This window comes from Solanum stenotomum, chromosome 12, assembly GCF_019186545.1.
Source record: "Solanum stenotomum isolate F172 chromosome 12, ASM1918654v1, whole genome shotgun sequence".
In the NCBI taxonomy this organism is placed as follows: Eukaryota; Viridiplantae; Streptophyta; class Magnoliopsida; order Solanales; family Solanaceae; genus Solanum; species Solanum stenotomum.
In genome coordinates this window covers 14,124,052-14,146,896 of record NC_064293.1, presented here as the reverse complement: position 1 = coordinate 14,146,896, position 22,845 = coordinate 14,124,052, and the positions used below count along the sequence as shown (strand labels likewise).

The window sequence follows — 22,845 nt, the reverse complement described above, 5'->3', positions numbered from 1 at the left end:
TTTTCTTATCGTATATATAATATATATGAGTATTTTCTTATTGGTTAAACCGAAAACCAAACCGTTAAGTACCATAAACCGATTAACCAAAAACCGATAAGAAATATGTTATTGGTTTGGTTATCGGTTTGAAGTATTTACAAACCGAAAACCGATAAACCGAACCAATAACACCTAAAACCGAACCGAACCGACTGATGCGCACCCCTATCCCAAACTCAAAAAGTCAATACTGAGCCAGCAAGGTCAAAATAGTAAACTGACAACGAAATTAGTGTACCCACAATTTCAGGAGCTTATGCGCAAGAAATCATCAAAACTAATCACTAATCAAAACTTAATCACTACAAAGTGAACACAAGTTTACATCTATGTCAAATGTCAATTGAAAAAAAAAATTGACGGGCGGTAGAATTTATCTCATTACAAGTTAACACATCTGCATGTAATAGACAAGAGTATTTTGCCCTCAGTTATGGGTATGATATTGGTTCACGAATGACAGAATTAGGAGGCAGGGCATTTCCATTTACAAGGACTTGTTCCAGAAGATTAACTCGCACAGACTTGAATTGATAGTGCTGCAGTAAAAATAACAATATATTAATTAGTGAGGAGTGACAAAATTTGGCTGTCAGATTATTATAAATCACACGAGCAAGGCAAATGATTGACATGACTTCAGCAATAGCAAGAAATGACTTCCAATCAGTTACAACCAAGAAAAGTGACCAGATTAACTCCCTATTGGTAGTAACTTGTCAATTTTACCATACCATTGACACCAAATTACCACTGCTAGGCTCAAGTCCACCCTGCCCTGACGTGTTATAAGGTGGAGTCGATACCTAAAATAAAGGGATATAAACTAATATGTGGTGCTTACCTTTCCTTCCCATTCAAAATCAATAAATTTGCAAATGGGCTCCAATAGTGTGACCTGATCTCCTTGTTTAATCTGTCAACAAGAGTAGTTTGTTAGGTAATGATGTGAAAATCTAATCGGGAGTTGGATCCGAAATGCTTGCAGTATCAACTTTTCATAGAGCAGGTGTTTCCCAAAAGAAGCTTCGTTTATATTATTTTCATCTTCTTATTCCATTTTAGTAGGAATATGGTAGGCTATATGTCATCAGGAAAATCTGAAGTAGGATACATATTCAAATATATGACATTTATTCACTAAATAATAGTAATTTGGTGGGGAAAATCAGATTTTGAATGAGATGATCACCATTACAAAGAGATATTCAAGCTCACTTATGGATTATTGAAGCGGCAAATGAAATATTATTTTCTTGAAGTGTGGACGAATGAGAAAATCAATATAAAAATGGCGTTCGATAATATGATATAGGAAACAAACTATTCCAATTTACAGAAATCTTTTGAAATGCTAACTCACTTTACTATTCTCTCTTTTTATCTTTAGTATTTGGCTACTTATTAAAGAAGTAAGGTGCCTCCCTTTCATCTAATTTTTCATCCAGGAAGTGACAAAAGGGAGGAAAGATCCGTCGCTTATTTTTAAGGCACTTCGTGCTGCAGCAGTTTAGCAGCAAACTAACGTGTCAATACCTGAAATTTATTTGTTGATTTTCTTATCTCGGTTTCTCTAAGATACTCTACTTCACTAGACCACTTTTTTCTAGGAATTAAGATCTTAATGGATAAGTGTACCAAGAAACATTAAAACAGCATAAAGTAGTGCTTACTGCTTCCTTCAGTATGCCGAACACTATAAGTACAAAACTATTCTCATCAGAGTCACAGAGCATATAGTATCTGTAGAATAAGGGTACACATTGAGAAATAAGTATTTAAGCATAAAGTAGGGCTGCACAGACAAGTAACTTTCACTTGTAAAGGAAATGCTGAAAATGATCAACTCGCGTGTTAGGGCCTTCAGTTAAGAAAATGAAGTAACTTACACTGGAGCTTTATACTCATATTTAACTAAGCACCATACTGCCATTATAACTGCAATCCGTTTGTTAGGGCCTTCATCTAAGAGATCCATGGTTGCTCTGTTGTACAGAGGATTCACTGCCAGAAAACACTCCATTACCTCAACTAATAGATAAATAGGTAAATCATATACCTCATTGTTTACAGTTCAATATCTAAGAAGAATGTAAAGCCTTACGATCAATATTAGCAAGTGATTCGATCAGGGCAAGCAAGTTTGTTTCCGTACTCTTTCCCTCACTCTTCCCTTTATTCTTGTCATTACGCTTACACTGAAAAGCAGGATCACATAATTTAAATGCATCTTTCACAAGCTCATTCATAATGTCTTAACAGCTTTAAAAGAAGAAAGCATTTTAACAACTGAGAATCTTAAGACATTATATTTTAAAGACTACATCATAACTTTCCTGTTTCTTGAAAAAAAATCAAGAAATGAAAAAAGAAGAAACAACTAAAATATTACCCCAGGCACCGTTCAGTCAATACAGGAAGGGCTCAATTAACTCATTGAACAATTAAATTGGACTATTTAAGGACACAAGCATCAGTCAGTACCTCATCTCCTTTTCTTTTAGATACTTCTAATGCTTAATGAGTACCTTTTGCAACTATTTGTAGTGGTAAGGTCTGCGTACACTCTACCCTCCCTAGACGCCACTTAGTGGGATTTCACTTAGCATGTTACTATTTTTGTAGTAAGTGAAAAGGATTCAGAAAAAAATTCGCCGAGTAGGAGAAACTTAACCAAGGTTTCTGGGGTAGCCATAGTAGAGTTACCAAGTTAATACAAATAGTGTTACTAACTTAGCAACCAACTAGAATATTTCTATCCGAACAACTCTTAATTCCACATAATCTTTTCTGCCTATCGTAGTTTCTTAGCCTCTACTTGTTTGGCTATATTCCAAGATTCACCCATCAGCTGTGCCTCAAACCTACACATTAAGACAATTTTGAGAAATCATAGAAAAGCATGACTAAGTTTTGGTGTTTTTCCTGTCATACCATAAAACCCAATTTCATGTTTATATATGTCCCCCACCCAGCTATCATTAGTACTTGTTACCTAAAGGTTGTCAGAGCAGAACTTTGTAGATATTGACTGGTTATCTCGGAAGCTATCTTAAAGGACTACCTCATCATACATTATGATATAGCAGGAAACGGAAAGCTTTCCTTGGTAACTCTGACAATGAAATCAGTGTTTAAACAGGTCAGAGTTCCGTACTAGTGACAGGTATGTGTGAACACATCAAACCACTCCACTGTGACATGTTGGGAGTTGGACAGGTCAGATGAGCAATTGAAGGGAGTGTGACTCCTTGAATACCTCTTGTAAGTAGTTATCACTGACCTGCATTTGCATATATGCTGGAAACAATGAACCTTTGATCATACTTATTTCCCTTGATTCTAATGTCATCAACTAAGGCGTTCTTAATGCAATGGATTTACCTGAAGTAATCCTTCTAATTTGTCAAGAAGCTGGAGCGTCAGTTTCATTTGATGTAAAGCATCACTAGCAGGATTCATTGATGCAGCATCTGAAAATCCAATTAGCGACATCTTGTAGTTCTCCAGATATCTATTCACCTGAGAAAACAAATATCAAATTTTCCCGACATGGCATTGAATTTTAGAAAGGGGGAAAGTGAAGTCTATATTTAAGATATCATGATATATGCAAACATAGAATTTGAAGATGAATAAGAGTGAGGTTTTTTAGAGACCATTGGTTCTTTCTTCACTAAGCATAAAACTTTCAAGCTTGCTGAAGCCAATTCTTTTAAATCAGACTGTTTTTCTAATTCGAAGTTGTACTTCTCTATACACTCTTGTTCTTCTAGATAGATTATTTCGTACCAAACACAATTCAACAAGTCACTGATATCTGCAGATCTTGTAATAGTCATTTACTGATCTTTTCGTACCAAACTCAATTCAAACACTTGTAATAGTCAGACAGGATGCTTAACTACCAGAAAGAGGTAACTAATTCAATGAGTTATTATCAGATTCTGTTTTCACGAACGACTTTCTTTTTCTCTGTAAAGTTGACAGTGCTTCCTTGTCATATTATAACCTGTATCCTCATGTGTGTTTCAACTTTCAAGTACAACCTGTGTACATGTCCTATTTTATGAGAGAATGCTTCTATTTTATGGTTTTATTCAAACTCTGAGAGAGCAAAGCTTATTTAGAGGCATTCTCTGCAACCTTTAAGATGATGAAAGAAGGTCTATCTGTGATCCACACAAGAAGTTGCAAACTTATATCCTTTCCTTGCTGCACTGTGCAGTGTACAACTTGATACATGGTCTCTTGTCTTTGTTTCTTTTTCTTTATTTTTAGTTTTTCTAACTCTTGTTCTTTAAGAACACCATCATAAAAGTACGAGGTGATAATTAGCAACAATTGAGAACCTTGTGTTTTGAAAGATCCTATATATGATACAACAGTTCATACATGAAAATCGGTTTTTTTTTTTTAACAACTTACCATGCTACAGTCGTATTCAAGATGTGGGTTTGCCTTCGCTGCAACAATTTTTTTCTGAAATAGGGTAGGAAATCATAAGAAACTTCCAAGTATCTAAAATAACCAGGTTCGCGGGGCGTTAATACTGTACACATATATTTCATGTTAAAATAAGGGGAAATAAATATACAGAGACAAGATTGTAAGAACTACTTACAGCTTTTTCGTATGCCTCTAATGCCAGTTGAAGATTATTGTGATCCCGTCCTCCAGTCAGAAGAAAGGAAGTGAAATGTGCACATCCTAAGATATCTACCAACCAAATGAAGTTCAGTGAAGGAGTTGAAAATTGGATTTATCAAAATGTATATTATATCTAAAACTGTGTGCAGATACTAGTTAAAGATCTAAGTATAACATACACTTTATAGTAAAGCAGGACACTTGGATGTTTTCACAAGTATAACATACACTTTATAAAATTCCACATACCGCGCATATGGTACTTCATGGTTCCATGTACCAAAGTATATAATTTCTGCACCTTAATCTGTCTTAATTGTTATTTCTTAACTATAGCTAAACAATATGTGAAGGGTGAAGACAATCATTGACAAACACCAAGTAAACATTTAGCAAATTGGCAAAGCTGAGAGTGCCGAAGCACAGAATGTTTATGACACAATATCAGAGAATCTCAGAGGTAAGTGACTAAAATTTAAAGTAGTTCCTCTTTTAACTAGATTCTGTTTGCAGTCTTACATAAACAAATTCCATCCTTGTCATCCAGAACGATCATCCTTTGGGCATATTTGATGCTTTGTTCAATGTGCTTGGCTGGATTTTCAGAAACTATGAAATAGATATACAATCAGATGAATAGATCAGCAGCAGCCACTAAGGAAAAAAAGCAAATATAGATTTCTGAATTTTCTCCCTGAGTAACTATTATTAACTTAATAAGAGACTGGAGAAATGTATTATACATTTGCTTTGATTTGTTAAATGAAGATTCTAAACTGAAAATTGTAGAAATCATATTCAATTAAAAATCAGAATCCCAGACTAACAAAAATATGTAAAGTATCTAATTAGGGATAGAATTAGAACTTCAAAGACAGAGCTTCCAGTCCATAAAAACAGCTGTAGAGCAAAAAAATAATGGGAAAAATACACTGAACATGAGAACTGGATTGAAATAAACAAAAGAATTACATTCACCTCGTGCAAACTTCAGTTCAAGGTCTGCAAGTTTATGTAAAATTATGCTACTTTCTTCACCCTAAATCAAATAAAAGATGAAGAATCCGTTAAATGAAGGGAGCGTTTGAAGTTTAGATAATGGAAAGCTTAAGTACTAAAGACGCAGCGAATTATAACCATTTCAAGGACAGTCTGATAGCATCTTTTAGCTCTATGTATATGCCCTTTCTTGACAAAGCAACTGCCGAGGCAATGCCAAGCATCCCGCAAACGCGGATTTAATCGAGTCTGGTAGATAAAATGAAGGCACAGTGAGAAGGAAACCAAACGCAAATTCAACACACTAAATATGCAATCCTTCTTTCACTTACAGCATTCACGAGATGACGCTCTGCTTCCTCCTTATAAACATCAGGAATTGCATTATAAAACCTTCCTTTTAGATAATCGAATATTGCACGTTCATGATTTAATTCCCTCTTCTCTACACGAATTCGTACCACTTAAACTCACTTGATAAATTAAATTGAATGACTTTTTTTTCTTCTTTTGGATAATCCATACCTTGAGGAACTGATTTGAGAACTTCGATGCACAAACAAACTTGATGCTCGATGTCAAAGATTCTCTGTTGTTTACTTGACGGGAAATGCTGGTTGCCAAAACTGTAGACCCATTCCGTCAGTTTAGATAACTCTGAAATCCAATCCTCGTAGTTGAATTCTTTTAGATGAGCAGAAACTTCTTCAATTGGAGTGCTCATCTTCAATGGTGGATTTTGGAAGGCTGAGGAAGCTCAACTGCAAACTGCAAATTCTGTAAGATATGGCGGTTATGGTTTACAACTTTTGGGTGGGAAATTCTGTTTTTAAGTGTATTCTGATGGATTTTACTATTTAAGGAAATTACCCTGACACCCCTAATAGTTTTTGTATTCTCTTTTTTCACTCGTAACGTTTTAAGCTTAAAATCTCATATTATTTACTTTTATATATATTCTACTACCAATCATTATAATCTCCCATAGCAAGCCACGAATGTTATTGGTATCTATGTATATTCTTAGGTCAGACCACATACTAAGGTTGTTTAAATTTGAAATAAAATCAATAATTCAAATTGAAGAAAATGCTATTGATTTATCAGTAATAGATTATTGGTTTAATGGTTATAAAACAAAATTCTTTGAATTATGGCTTCTATAATGATAAAGGGTTTTTTATTAATGGGGTAATCGACAAACCAACCATAGTTGAGGAAAAATCTTGTAGGTTCATTATATTTTACTATTGAGATTGTGTAAATAATGCAAAATCAGTTGGTTCCTTTTGTAAGAAACAATCCCTAAGCCAATACGTTAAAAAAAATTAATTGGAGAATAACTAATAGCTTAGTTAGTTGGCTATCTAAATTTTTACTATATACAGGATCCGGCACCCCTCCAATAACTCTTTCCTCCAGTTCCTCCGGTACCCCTCTTGATTGGTGATATGTGTCATCTAACAAAATATATGACTAAGATTCTCTTTTCCAAATACGACTCTATACACATCTCCATTGTCACGCCCCGAGCCTACACCCTGGGCGGGACCGGCACTCGGAGACCATTGCTGGCCCCAAGCGAACCCTTGGCCTGACATTCTTAACTCAGCGGAAACCTAACTCAACAAAACTTCATGCAAAACAAAAATCATAAGACAACTTAACTGATACAAATCTGGCCATAAAGGCACCTCGGTCTCAAAATAGAGTATTTACATATATACATAGGTAAGAGACTCGAAACTAGCTGACTGACTGTCTGTCTGTGAAGCCTCTAAAATACTGAGATGGATGTTGGGACAAACCCCACAACATCCTAATAAAACAAAAGAAAACTAAGAACACAAAATAATTGGGTCCCTCCGGAATGCGAGGAGGCTCACCACTGACTCTGGAGTGCTCAGCTGGATCAACGACGTGCAGGATGCTGATCCGGGGTACCTGAATCTGCATCATCAAACGATGCAGGCCAACTGGCATCAGTACATGGAATGTACGAGTATGCGAGCTGGAAAACTAAGCAACAAAGGCTAGAATGAAATCTGGAAGAAAACTGAATAGCTTACCTGGCTCAACTCAACTCAACCTGACTGGCTTCTTTCAATATAAGGCAATTTAAAACAAGTGCGATATAAAGAAAGACTGTTTAAAACATGCTATAAACTCTGTGTGTATACAAGGATACAATAAGCCTGAAATGTATAGTAATGCAATGGACTGATGTATATAAAAATACAATAATTTCTATGTATGAAAATACAATAACTGCTGTGGGAGTTTCTCTAACCGACAACCATCACATAAGAGCTATAGTGATGATACAGCGATCGACCTCACGCTGCCAGAGCATCTTACACCCGGCCAAAGGTATAAGACCTGAACTGCCTAATGGATCCACTAGTCTAATCTGATAATGGATCCACTAGTCTAATCTGAAAAGGATTCATCTAAAAAAAGTATGATCCTTTTCTACCCATGGTGGCTAACATGGTTCTATGGGGGCTGTGGGTTCTTTGAACGCTCCCCCAATTCGGTGCTCGATACTACTCCCAAAAATGTACTGGCTCTTATGTTTTTAAAACACATTTCTTCCTGCTAATATGAGATAATTACTCAAAACTAGCCCGAAGGCTCTTTTGGAAATCTCAGTTTCCAACCTTGTTTAAATGTAAAAACATTTCTTTAAAACTTCTTTGGAAATACATAGTTCCCTAATACCTTTGAGAAAAGAACTCAACTTTAAACTCTTTACCTTACTTGAACTCTTGGCTTGATGTGAAACTCTTAACTTAACATGAAACTCTTAACTTATGACTTGACTTGAAACTCAATACTTAACTTGGAACTTGAGCCTTAAAATGAAGTTAAAACGTTCAATGAAGGCTCTTGGAAAACCTTAAGGACTTGCTTGCTTCTAAGCTTGACTTCGCTTGACTTGGGAACTATCTTTCCTTAAAAACGGAATTATGAATTCCAGGTGTTCGATCACATGTTATGGAGGGATTCTTAAATGCTTAAACGTACTTTGGAATGCCGGAACAACCATACAACATAGGTATAATACTTGAGAACATGCATGAGAAAGTGAGAAAGAATAGGGGAAACTTGGCTGAGACTTCAGGTTTCTGGTGACACAGGTGGAACCTACGGATGCCATCGACGGACCGTAGATGGACTTACGGTCCGTACAAACTCGGAATCGAGAAAACTCGGTGGCGTTGGAAAGTTCATTCCACGAGCTTCGCAACCATAACTGGAACTACTCCTAACTCATCCTGAGCTAGGAGTTACGACTACTCAAAGTTGGCCAAAAACTCATTTTTTTTCCATACTTAACCAAATTTCCAGNAAAAAATTCCTCAACATACAATAGGTTTCAACTTAATTACACGACTCAATCATGTCTCACAACGAACAATAACCTCAACCACTCTACCAACAACATCAACAACAACTAACAACTTCAATAATTCAACAACAATTTCCAATCCTTTCTCAAACCATAGAATAAACTTGGTGTGTGTGAGGGAAAGGATAACCCACACGAAAACTCACATACCTAATAGGGATCACCCCCGACAATAATCCACGACGGAAACTTGTTGATCTCCTTTCTCCTCTTTCTTCTCTTCTTCTTCTTCTCCTTCTTCTCTTCTTCACTCTCAAGAACCCTAACTTTTTCTCTTCAAAATGGGACAAAAATGATCCAAAGATCATCCTAATACAACAATATGAGCTCAAAATAAATAATTTGTGAAAGGACCAAAATGCCCTTAAATTTCCGGATGGATTTCCCTTCCAACTGCCCAACTTCTACAGGGCTTAACTCCCTCATACGAACTCGGAATTGAGCAAATTCAGTGGCGTTGAAAAGGTCATTCCACGAGCTTCGCAACCATAACTGGAACTACTCCTAACTCATCCTGAGCTAGGAGTTACGACTACTCAAAGTTGGCCAAAACTCATTTTTAACTCATCCTGAGCTAGGAGTTACGACTACTCAAAGTTGGCCAAAACTCTTTTTTTTTTTATACTTAACCAAATTTCCAGATCATTTTTCCAAAAATGACTATTTCCAACTTTCAAGCTCCTTCAAAGCCACTTCAAATTGTCGGATGTTACATCCATAGAGAAGCAAACTCAATTTTCTTATTATGTACTCTCGAATCTCACCAATAATAATATATTTAATTATTAAAAAAAACTGAGTTATTTTTTTTTCCGCAAATTTACCACTAGATAGTGTCTAATGGCCTTTTATTAAACATAAAAAATATCAATAAGGATAAGTACAAGCAAGGGGGGTTAGGCCTTACCTTACTAATCCTAATGAAGTACCTAACGTCTACTACCTAACAAGCATGAAGAAAATAAGAGCTAGAGAGAACTAAGTATTTTCTGATCACCACAGAGTTTGTAATACACTTCATGATGATATTACAAATGAGGATGCTTAAATAATGTAAAAATATGTCAATCAAGAAGAAAGTTGAATTATCAGTCTCAAACTTTCTATTACAAACGCATGAATTAGATTGCCCATCAAAAGTAACTTGAAGTATTTTTCTCTTGTCTTCTTCTTCAAACCTAACCAACAACACTTGATAATTCATACTTTCTTTATGGATTTATTGGATCTTGTTGAACCTATTGATACTGTCAAATGGTTGTGGCATCGGTAGGTGCCTTGAAACAAACTCCTCAGTCATTTTACCGTCCCAACTATGTTGCCTTCCGTGTGTCTTCTTTTTGCTTTTGTTGCTTTCACTTCTTTGTTGCCTAGCTGATATATCTCCTTCCCTAGCCACTCTATCAAAGCATATGTCCAACATATCTTCCTCATCTTCATCAAGAGAATCCTCGCCCAAATCAAGCATATTGTCTTCCTTATCTTCATCAAGAGAATCCTCACCCAAATCAATTGTATTTGACACTGAGATCCTTGACTCATTCTTCTTTGCAATCACATATTTAGGCACAAATACGGAAGCTTCTGGACTTAATTTGCTATTCAAAGTAGGTGGTGAGACCTACTTTTCTTGGATCAAATCGTTGTCATTCTCTGTTAACTTTACTTGTTTTCCAGTAGTCTTCGATAAAACATCAAAGCTATTCGAACATAATAGGTATCTTGAGGCATTACTAATATCTTGCCTCTTCTCACTGTCATGAAAATTTCCAGTCGCACCCTTTTCACTACATGGAGAATTATTTTGACTAGTCGGGGAAAGGCTCCGATTACTAGTTGAATTTTTGTGTGCAACCAGTGTCCAATTNCAAACGCATGAATTAAAAAAGATTGATTGCCCATCAAAAGTAACTTGAAGTATTTTTCTCTTGTCTTCTTCTTCAAACCTATCCAACAACACTTGATAATTCATACTGTCTTTATGGATTTATTGGATCTTGTTGAACCTATTGATACTGTCAAATGGTTCTGCTTTGCCTGTCGCATCGGTAGGTGCGTTGGAACAAACTCCTCAGTCATTTTACCGTCCCAACTATGTTGCCTTCCAAATGTCTTCTTTTTGCTTTTGTTGCTTCCACTTCTTTGTTGCCTAGGTGATATATTTCCTTCCCTAGCCACTCTATCAAAGCATATGTCCAGCATATCTTCCTCATCTTCATCAAGAGAATCCTCGCCCAAATCAAGCATATTGTCTTCCTCATCTTCATCAAGAGAATCCTCGCCCAAATCAATTGTATTTGACACTAAAGCCCTTGACTCATTCTTCTTTGCAATCACACATTTAGACACAAATACGGAAACTTCTGGACTTAATTTGCTATTCAAAGTAGGTGGTGAGACCTGCTTTTCTTGGATTAAATCGTTGTCATTCTCTGTTAACTTAACTTGTTTTCCAGTAGTCGATAAAACATCAAGCTATTTGAACATAATAGGTATCTTTACTAATATCTTGCCTCTTCTCACTGTCATGAAAATTTTCAGTCGCACCCTTTTCACTACATGGAGAATTATTTTGACTAGTCGAGGAAAGGCTCCGATTACTAGTTGAATTTTTGTGTGCAACCAATGTCCAATTTTTAGTTGCATTCTTGGTTTCAACTTGCAAAACATGCTGCCCAGAATTTTCAGCATCTTCAACATCAGATGTATCTATTAGTTTGTGTCCTGAATCCATTATTTTTTAGCCTGAACCAACTTGCGGCGCATCAACCCCAACTCTTGGCGTTCCCCCTTTGTTTTCGATAGTTGTTTGAACACCAATATTACTTGTAACAACATCCATTGAGTGTCCATAATTTTGCTCAAAAGTGACAACAACCAACTATCGATCTAAAGAAGTCGCTTTACTTTGATCGACGCTTTACTTTGATCGACATCTACAACCTTTCTTTTTTCATTTAGAAAACTGAGTCATTCATTTTATGGACAAAATTTATTTTCATCCAACTTTCTTTTTAAAATCAAACCCCTTTTTCAACTTTCAACAATAATTAAATTTTCCCTTTTATTCTAATTAAATTATTTCTAATGCATATTATATCATTTCATTATATTTTTTACTTTATTAAGAATCATGATATCTTCGTTATTTTGAATTGATGTAACAAATTTTTCATAAAAATATAAATATTATCTTTTATACGAAAAAGTGAGAAATACTAATTAAGTATATAAACTAATGATATTTTATAATGAAGTAAATTAGCATAATGAGAAAATTAATTTTGTTCAGAATAATCAAAACTCTAATATTTATTTATACAAGTGAAATGACTTTAGAACACTCTACTTGAAAACTATGTTGTCCAAAAGAAAATAAGAGGAATGAGAATAGAAGACCTCAATCTCAAAATATAAGTCCAGTGCTTGTTTCGTGTTTCATCTTCTTTTTTTTCAAGGCATAATACATAATTATACCATTTAACTGGATCTCATTTTATATTTATGGTCTCCAAGTTTGGATGTGTACAAATAAACAGTTAAACTTGTATAAAGTTGTACAAATAAACACACGTGTCCTACATGACAATTTGAGTCCTACGTGTATTATGCCACATAGGACTCATAAATGTTTTTCTCAATAGGTTTAAAGTGTCATTCCTTTTGTATTTCTGGCTTATTCCTGACTAGCACTTCATAAGAATCAAAGAAATTCTTTTAATTTACCTTAAATCAAATATTTAATAGTCAAATTATAAACCTACCCTTCCACGATGCCTCCGAGTGATTCTAATCTGATTAAATACATAACCAACATAACCATATGAATCTATAGACTCATATTGTTATACTTCTATTTCAGACGCAAAAAGTCAACCCTAAGCATGCAAGGTCAAAATAGTAAATTGACAACAAAACTAGTTTATCCTTAGTTTCAGGAGTTTATGCGCAAGAAATCATCAAAAACTAATCACTAGTCAACCCCAAAATGAATAAATTACCATTTTCTAGTCCTTGTATTAAAAGTTAAAACACCCCAATTTAAGAATAAGACACAACTACCCCTTAGACTATGACTGAAATCTCATAGACACACCTAAACTTAACTAGGGTCCTATTACCCCCTAAACTAATTTAAAATGGAATAAATACACCACAAACGCTGACATGGCAAGTGATAAGTGCACAAATTGGACACATGTCATTTTTTTATGGGAGAAGGCACAAGTACCCCCTAGACTATGACCGAAATCCCAGATACACACATTAACTAAACTAAGGTCCTATTACCCCTGAACTCATTTTATGTATAATATTGTACACCTTTTGGCTTATGTGGCACACCCCGTGACTCCCACAGTTGAGGCACGTGGGATATATTTGGATGCCACGTAAGTCAAAAAGGTGTATAAAATTACAAAAAAAATAGTTCAAGGGGTTAATAGGACCTTAGTTTAGTTAAGGTGTGTCTCTGGGATTTGGGTCATAGTCTAGGGAGGTACTTCTACCTTTTCCCTAATATGAACAAATAAATGATTGTCCAACTGAAATGCACAATTCAAGTATATTTTGTTTCACTTAGAAAAATAAGATTTTGAACTAATAGTCCATAGATCAAGATATAATGTCACTGGGGTACTAATAAATTATTATACAATAGTATAATCGTAAGATATGAAGATTTTTAGCAAAAGTTGTAACATTATTTAAGATGTTTTCTCCTATGGTGGATGCAATGAGATTTATTTTGATTTGACAATATATGAAAACTTGAATGCATATAATGAATAATTGCCATGTCTAGCTAGACAATGAAGGNTGGGCCCACAAAGATAGTGCCACGTAGGCCAAAAAGGGGTAGAATATTACATATAAAATAAGTTCAGGGGGGTAATAGGACCTTAGTAAAGGTTAGGTGTGTCTCTGGGATTTCGGGTATAGGCTGGGGGGGTACTTATGCATTTTCCCAATAAATTATTATACAATAGTATAATCGTAAGGTATGAAGATTTTTAGTAAAAGTTGTAACATTATTTAAGATGTTTTCTCCTAGGGTGGATGCAATGAGATTTATTTTGATTTGACAATATATGAAAACTTGAATGCATATAATGAATAATTGTCATGTCTAGCTAGACAATGAAGGTTATATGACAACCCTAGAAGCAATCAAGATGTCGGAAACATATAAAGTTTGAAAGAAACTTTTTCAATAAAGCTTTAAGAATCCTCATATGGATTAAAATAATCAACGAAGAAAAAGTACAAAAAAGACCCTATTTTGTCCTTGCAAAAAGGTCGGGATCTGAATTGTCACGACCCAAAGTAGATCCTAAGTGTAACATGGCATATAGAACCCCGAGCGGTCCTACACAAGCCACTTAGCGTACATCATACAAGATAATAGAAGTAAAGAATTTAAAAGATAGCATTTCACACAAACGAGTTTGCCAAAGCAGAAGTCTAAACATAAGTCTCAAAGTCATCTATTACTTTCTTGATAACCCATATATCACATACAAAGTCTGAAAACGAAAATGACATGAAAGCAATAAAAAGTATTGGCCCTCGGATCATCGGGACTGACCAATCTTCATACTAGTCATCTATGTCAAATTGAAAAAAAAATATACAGGCAGTAGAGTTTATCTCATTTCAAGTTCACACACCTGCATGTAATAGAAAAGAGTATTTTACCCTCAGTTATGGGTATGATATTGCTTCACGCATGGCAGAATTAGGAGGCAGGTCATTTCCATTTACAAGGACTTGTTCCAGAAGATTAACTCGCACAGACTTGAATTGGTAGTGCTGCAGTAAAAATAACAATACATTAGTGAGGGGTGACAAAATTTGGCTGGCAGATTATTATAAATCACACGGGCAAGGCAAATGATTGACATGATCATTATTCTTCCAGCACTTAAACCACCTGTTATCCAATTATTCATTTGGAAACTTGTTGGTGTTATTTAATTCAGAAACTGCAAGAAATGACTTCATGTTCCTGTTTACGGAAGACCGCTCTGCTTCCAATCAGTTAGAACCAAGAAAAGGGCAGACTGGGACCAGATTAACTCCTATCCTGCTTAGGTAACTTACCAATTTTACCATACCATTGACACCAAATTACCACTGCAAGAGGCTCAAGTACACACTGCCCTGAAGTGTTATAAGGTGGAGTCGATACACAAAATAAAGGGATATAAGCTAATAGAACACATCTAATATGTGGTGCTTACAGGAAAAAAAACGTGATATAGAAAGCAAAATGACATCTTTGTAATAGCATTGCATCAGAAATACCACAGATATTATAACGAGTTTACCTTTCCTTCCCATTCAAAATCAATAACTTTGCAAAGGGGCTCCAATACTGTGACCTGATCTCCTTGTTTAATCTGTTAACAAGAGTAGTTTGTTAAGTAATGATGTGAAAATCTAATCGGGAGTTAGATCGGAAATGCTTACAGAAACTAAATATCAGTAAATTACTCTGATGTAAAACAGTATTGTCATGACTCATAGTTCCTGTGTCATTTTACACTTCTTTTCCTTTTTGTTTCTTTTTTTCCTTGCAGTATCAACTTTTCATAGAGCATGCATTTCCTAAAAGAAGCTTCGTTTATGTTATTTTCATCTTCTTATTCCATTTTAGTAGGAATACGCTATGTGTCACCACGAAAATCTGGAGTAGGATAAATATTCAAAGATAAGACATTTTGAATGAGATGATCACCATTATTAAGAGATATTCAGGCTCACTTATGTATTACTTAAGCGGCAAATGAAATCTTTTTTTCTTCTCTCTTTTCATCAAGATAAGAATGGTGTTTGATAGAATGACATAGGAAACAAACTATTCCAATTTACAGAAATATTTTGAAATGCTAACTCACTTTACTATTCTCTCTTTTCATCTTTAGTGTTTGGCTATGTATTAAAGAAGTAGACCACTTTTTTCTTGGAATTAAGATCTTAATGGATAAATGTACCAAGAAACATAAGAACATAATAAAGGGAGGAAAGATCCTTTGCTTATTTTTTAGGCATGTAGTGCTGCAGCAGTTTAGCAGCAAACTAACGTGTCAATATCTGAAATTTATTTGTTGGTTTTCTCATCTCGGTTTCCACTAGACCACTTTTTTCTAGGAAGTAAGATCTTAATGAATAAATGTACCAAGAAACAATTAAACAGCATAAAGTAGTGCTTACTGCTTCCTTCTGTATGCCGAACACTGTAAGTACAAAACTGTTCTCATCAGAGTCACAGAGCATATAGTATCTGTAGAATAAGAGTACACATTGAGAAATAAATATTTAAGCATAAAGTAGGGCTGCACAGACAAGTGAATTTCACTTTTAAAGGAAATGCTGAAAATGATCAACTCGTGTGGGTTCCTCCAAGATGATGTAACTTACACTGGAGCTTTATACTCATATTTAACTAAACAACGTACTGCTGCTATTACCGCAATCTGTTTGTTAGGGCCTTCAGTTAAGAGATCTGTGGTTGCTCTGTTGTATAGAGGATTCACTGCCAGAAAGCACTCTATTACCTCAACTAATATAGATAAATAGGTAAATCATATACCTCATTGTTTACAGTTCAATATCTAAGAAGAATGCAAAGCCTTACGATCAATATTAGGAAGAGACTGGATCAGGGCAGACAAGCTTGTTTCTGTGCTCTTTCCTTTACTCTTTCCCTTACTCTTTTGCTTACTCTTCCCCTTTTTCTTGTCATTACGCTTAACCTGAAAAGCAGGATCACATAATTCAATGCATCCTTCACAATCTCATTCATAATGTCTTAACAGCTTCAAAAGAAGAAAACATTTAACAACTGAGAATCTTAAGGCACTATTTTTTAAAGACTATATCATAACTTTCCTGTTTCTTTAAAAAATTCAAGAAATGAAAGAAGAAGAGACAACTATAATGTTACCCCAGGCACCATTCAGTCAATACAGGGATATGCTGTATTTACTCATTGAACAAATAAATTGGACTATTTAAGGACACAAGAACCGGTCAGTACCTCATCTCCTTTTCTTTTAGATAAATCTAATGCTTAATGCTTAAACCTTTTCCCAAATGGATAACTTTATTGTGCCTGAGTACCTTTTGCAAATATATGTAGTGGTAAGGTTTGCGTACACTCTACCCTCCCCAGACACCACTTAGTGGGATTTCAATGAGCATGTTGTTGTTGTAAGTGAAAAGAATTCAGAAAAAAATTCATCAAGTAGGAGAAACTTAACCAAGCTTTCTGGGGTAGCCATAGTAGAGTTACCAAGATGATCAGTTGATCTGTTTTAGCACAATGATACAAATAGTATTACTAACTTAGACACCCAACTTGAATATTTCTATCCAAACAACTCTTAATTCCGCATAATCTTAACTGCCTATTCCAGTTTCCTAGCCTCTACCTGTTTGGCAATATTCAAAGATTCACCCAATCAACTGCGCCTCAAACCTACACATTAAGACAATTTTAGAAATCATAGGAAAACATGACTATTTTTTGGTGTTTTTCTGGTCATACCATAAAACCAAATTTCAAGTTATATCTGTCCCCCCTAGCTATCATCGTACTTGTTACCTAAAGGTTGTCAGAGCAGAACTTTGTAGATATTGACTGGTTATCTCGGAAACCATTTAAAGGATGTACTGCCTCATCATACATTATGGTATAGCAGGAAACAGAAAGCATTCCTTGGTAACTCTGACGATGAAATCAGTGTTTAAACAGGTTAGAGCTCCATACTAGTAACAGGTAGGTGTGAACACATCAAAGCACCACTATGACATGTTGGGAGTTGGACAGGTCAGATGTTTGCAATTGCAGGAAGTGTTACTCCTTGACTACCTCTTGTAATTAAGTAGTTATCACTGGCCTGCACTTGTAATTAACTACTCACTTCCCTTATGATTCTAATGTTGTCAACCAAGCCGTTCTTAATGCAATGGATTATAATATCACTTACGGATGCTTTGTATAAAATAACCACAATCAAATAATCTTACCTGAAGTAATCCTTTTAGTTTGTCAAGAAGCTGGATTGTCACTTTCACTTGATGTAAAGCGTCACTAGCAGGATTCTTTAATGCAGCATCTGAAAATCCAGTTAGAGACATCTTGTAGTTCTCCAGATATCTATTCACCTAAAAAAACAGATATCAAATTTCCCAACATGGCATTGAATTTTAGAAAGGGGGAAACTGAAGTCTATATTTAAGATATCATGATATGTGCAAACATAAAATTTGAAGATGAATAAAAGTGAGCTTTTTTAGAGACTATTGGTTCTTTCTTCACTAAGCATAAAACTTTCATGCTTGCTGAAGCCAATTCTTTTAAATCAGACTGTTCTTCTAATTCAAATTGTACTTCCCTATCACACACTTGTTCTTCTAGATAGATTATTTCGTACCAAACTCAATTCAACATGTCACTGATCTCTGCAGATCTTGCAATAGTCATTTACTGAACTTTTTCGTACCAAACATGATTCTTAACTACCAGAAAGAGGTAACTAATTCAATGAGTTATTATCAGATTCTGTTTCACGTACAACTTTCGTTTTCTCTGTAAAGCTTCCAGTGCTTCCTTGTCATATTGCAACCTGTGTACATATTTCCTATTTTATGAGAGAATGCTTCTATTTCTAATCATGACTTTTTCCTTTAGTTTACCAACTTTTGTCTTATCTGTAAAGTTTTCAGTCTTCTTTTTGAATGGTTTCATTCCTTTGGATCTTTATATATCAACATAGATCCTAATGATTCTCAAACTCTGATAGAGCCAAGCTTATTTAGAGGCATTCTCTGCAACCTTAAGATGATGAAAGGAGGTCTATCTGTGATCCACACAAGAAGTTGCAAACTCATATCCTTCCCTTGCTGCATGGTGCAGTGTACAACCTGATACATGGTCTTCTGTCTTCCTTTAATTTCTTTTTCTTTATTTTTAGTTTTTCTAACTCTTGTTCTTTAAGAACACCATCATAAAAAAACGAGGTGATAATTAGCCACAATTGAGAACCTTGTGTTTTGAAAGATCATGTATATGATACAACAGTTCATAAGTGAAAATCAGTTGTTTCTTTCAATGACTTACCATGCTACAGTCGTATTCAAGATGTGGGTTTGACTTCATTGCATCAATTCTCTTCTGAAATAGAGTAGAAAATCAGAAGAAACTTCCAAGTATCTAAAATAACCAGGCTTGCAGGGAGCTAATACTGTACACATATATTTCATGTTAAAATAAAGGGAAATAAATATACAGAGACAAGATTGTAAGAACTACTTACAGCTTTTTCGTATGCCTCTAATGCCAGAAGAAGATTATTGTGATCCCATCCTCCCGTCAGAAGAAAGGAAGTGAAATGTCCACATCCTAAGATATCTACCAACCAAATGAAGCTCAGTGAAGGACTTGAAAATTGGATTTATCAAAATGTTTATTATAGCTATAACTGTGTGCAGATGCTAGTTAAAGATCTAAGTATAACATACATACTGCGCATATGCTACTTCATGGTTCCATGTAACAAAGTATGGAATTTCTGCACCTTAATCTGTCTTTAATGTCATTGTATGCTACTTCTTGTTGGAAATTTCATTTTTCCAACATTTCTTAACTATAGCTATACAATATGTGACGGGTGAACACAATCTTTGACAAACACCAAGTAAACATTTAGCAAATTGGAAAAGCTGAGAGTGCTAAAGCACAGAATGTGTATGACACAATATGAGAGAATCTCAGAGGTAAGTGTTTAAAGCAGTTCCTCTTTTAAGTAAATTCTGTTCGCAGTCTTACATAAACAACCTCCATCCATGTCATCCAGAGAGTGTGTCCTTTCGGCATATTTGATGCAGTCATCAATCTGCTTGGCTGGATTTTCAGCAACTATGAAATAGATATACACTCAGATGAACAGATCCACTAAGAAAAATAACAGTAAATATAGATTTCAGAATTTTTTCCATGAGTTACTATTATTTACTTAATAAGAGACTGAAAAAATGTATTATACATTTGCTTTTGTTAAATGAAGATTCTAAATTGAAAATGGTAGAAATCATATTCAATTAAAAATCAGAATCCCAGACTGCCAAATTAAGGAGAGAATTAGAACTTCATAGACACAGCTTTTATAATCACCTAAGCAGCGAAATGAAGGGAGTCTAAAACACAAAACAAATAAAAGATGAAGAATGACATTCACCTCGTGCAAACGTCAGTTCAAGGTCTGCAAGTTGACGTAATATTACTGCATTTTCTTCACCCTAAATCAAATAAAAGATGAAGAATCCATTAAATGAAGGGAGCGTTTGAAGTTTAGAGAACAGAAAACTTACGTACTGAAGAAGCAGCGAAATATAACCATTTTAAGGGCAGTCTGATAGTATTCTTTAGCTTCTTGGTAATTTCCTTTCTTGGCAACGCAACAGCCGAGGCAATTCCAAGCATCCCGCAGAAGCGGATCTAATTGAGTCTGGTAGATAAAATTAACAGTGAGAAGGAAACCAAACGCAAATTCAACAATCAACAATACATTAAGTATGTAATTCTTCTTTCACTCACAGCTTTCAGTAGATGACGCTCTGCTTCCTCCTTATAAACATCCGGAATTGCATTATAAAATCTTCCTTTTAGATACTCGAACATTGCACGTTCACGATTTAATTCTCTCTTCTCTGCATGAATTCGTACCACTTAAACTCACTTGATAAATGAAATTGAATGCGATTTTTTCTTCTTCTGGATAATCCATACCTTGAGGAACTGATTCGAGGACTTTGATGCACAAATCAATTTGATGCTCGATGTCAGAGATTTTCTGTTCTATAGTTGACGGGAAATGCTGGTCGCCAAAATCGTACATCCATATCGACAGTGCATCCAGCTTTGAAATCCAATCCTCGTAGTTGAATTTTTTCAGATGAGCAGAAACTTCTTCAACTGGAGTACTCATCTCCAATGGCGGATTTTGGAAGCAGAAGTGTGAAATATGTAAAGTTAGGCGGTTTACAACTTTTGGGTGGGAAATTCTGTTTTAAACAGTGTATTGTGATTCTCATGGATCACACTTTCTTCATCTTACTATTTGACCAAATTACCCTGCCACCCCAAATAGTTTTTGTATTCTCTTTTTCACCCCTAATGTTTTAAGCTTAGAATCTCATATTTACCAAGTATTTGAAGAAAGGGAAAATTATGTGGTTAAACAAACTTATACTACTTAATTAGTCATCAAAGCTATAGTTTGCTATAATTATCATTCACAACTAACATTAACAATTAATTACATGGGTTGATAATTAGCCACGTTTGTATAATTCGTCACATTTGTATAATTTGCAACTAACAATTCTTCGTTTGATTTGTATTTGTATTCGATGGTTTGTATTTGTATATGTAGACGATTTCCTTTGGTTTTTCAGTTTTATCACCATATATATTCAATCTTTTTGTGTATAACTTCTTAAAGTTTGTATAAACGTGTAGTTTTCGGATTTTATATAGTATAAGCTATATAATGTAATTTGTATAATATAATAATTTGTATAATTGTTTAAAGTTCATATGCTTATGTTTGTGTCAATTCGTTATTTCAAGTTTTATCATATTTGTATAATTTTAGACTTTATATTACTCAATTATCAAAAACACGCGAATTATAAAAACGTACCTGCGAATTATACAAACAAGATGTGAATTATATGAATTATTACTCTCTCTCGCTCGCCTCTCTCCTCCCTCTCTCAATCTCACTCGCCAGATATACAAATACATATGTATACCAGTTACATATATATAATTATCTAGCCGATATACATNTTAAAGTTTGTATAAACGCGTAGTTTTCGGATTTTATATAGTATAAGCTATATAATGTAATTTGTATAATATAATAATTTGTATAATTGTTTAAAGTTCATATGCTTATGTTTGTATCAATTCGTTATTTCAAGTTTTATCATATTTGTATAATTTCAGACTTTATATTACTCAATTATCAAAAACACGTGAATTATAAAAACGTACCTGCGAATTATACAAACAAGATGTGAATTATATGAATTATTACTCTCTCTCGCTCGCCTCTCTCCTCCCTCTCCCAATCTCACTCGCTAGATATACAAATACATATGTATACCAGTTACATATATATAATTATCTAGCCGATATACATATACAATTCACATCTCTCCGACTTTCTACCCTCTTTCGCTCACCTCTCTCCTCCCTCTCCCAATCTCACTCACCACTCTTCTCCCTATAGCATGTAGCTATGAATCGTAATTAGCAAACTATAGCTATGGGGCGTAATTAAGCTAATTTTGAGTTGCTATATGTGAAAGTTCCCCAAGAAGAAATTACCTTATCCCACTTTTGTTACTTTTATGAACATACTAGTGAGGATAATTTGTGTTATGCACAGACCTAATAATATTAATTTTTATAGTAAAAGGAAATATATTGGAAAAATTATCTAATTATACCAAAAAAACTTAATCATATTTTCTAAAATTCACTACCATTTCATAATATTACAAAAATCTCTTTTTTCCTCACCTTCTCTTTTTTTTCCAGATACATCACTGTTAGGGGTGTCAAAAATGAACCCAACATAGGTAACCCGCCCAGAATTTAAAGGGTTGGGCTCAAGATAATTTGAATTGGGTTCAATCTCAACTCATTCAAGCCTAACCCATTTTAA

The 22,845-nt window shown here is 34.7% G+C and overlaps 2 protein-coding genes across 2 annotated transcripts; both read right to left on the bottom strand.

Annotated features, from left to right (window-relative positions):
• Positions 1-417: 417 nt before the first annotated feature.
• On the bottom strand, positions 418-6,415 carry LOC125847118 (uncharacterized). Its single transcript, XM_049526815.1, has 13 exons — positions 6,217-6,415; positions 6,024-6,136; positions 5,830-5,940; positions 5,671-5,731; positions 5,212-5,301; positions 4,667-4,761; positions 4,471-4,524; positions 3,427-3,564; positions 2,147-2,240; positions 1,932-2,046; positions 1,716-1,785; positions 887-958; positions 418-581 (listed from the first exon to the last, which is right to left on the bottom strand). Exons 1-13 carry the CDS (start codon positions 6,413-6,415, stop codon positions 474-476), a joined length of 1,320 nt encoding a protein of 439 aa, XP_049382772.1. The 3' UTR covers positions 418-473.
• An 8,963-nt stretch (positions 6,416-15,378) lies between these two features.
• On the bottom strand, positions 15,379-21,096 carry LOC125847117 (uncharacterized). Its single transcript, XM_049526814.1, has 12 exons — positions 20,898-21,096; positions 20,706-20,818; positions 20,506-20,616; positions 20,347-20,407; positions 19,938-20,027; positions 19,426-19,520; positions 19,230-19,283; positions 18,137-18,274; positions 16,743-16,860; positions 16,526-16,640; positions 16,319-16,388; positions 15,379-15,504 (listed from the first exon to the last, which is right to left on the bottom strand). Exons 1-12 carry the CDS (start codon positions 21,094-21,096, stop codon positions 15,418-15,420), a joined length of 1,251 nt encoding a protein of 416 aa, XP_049382771.1. The 3' UTR covers positions 15,379-15,417.
• Positions 21,097-22,845: the final 1,749 nt, after the last annotated feature.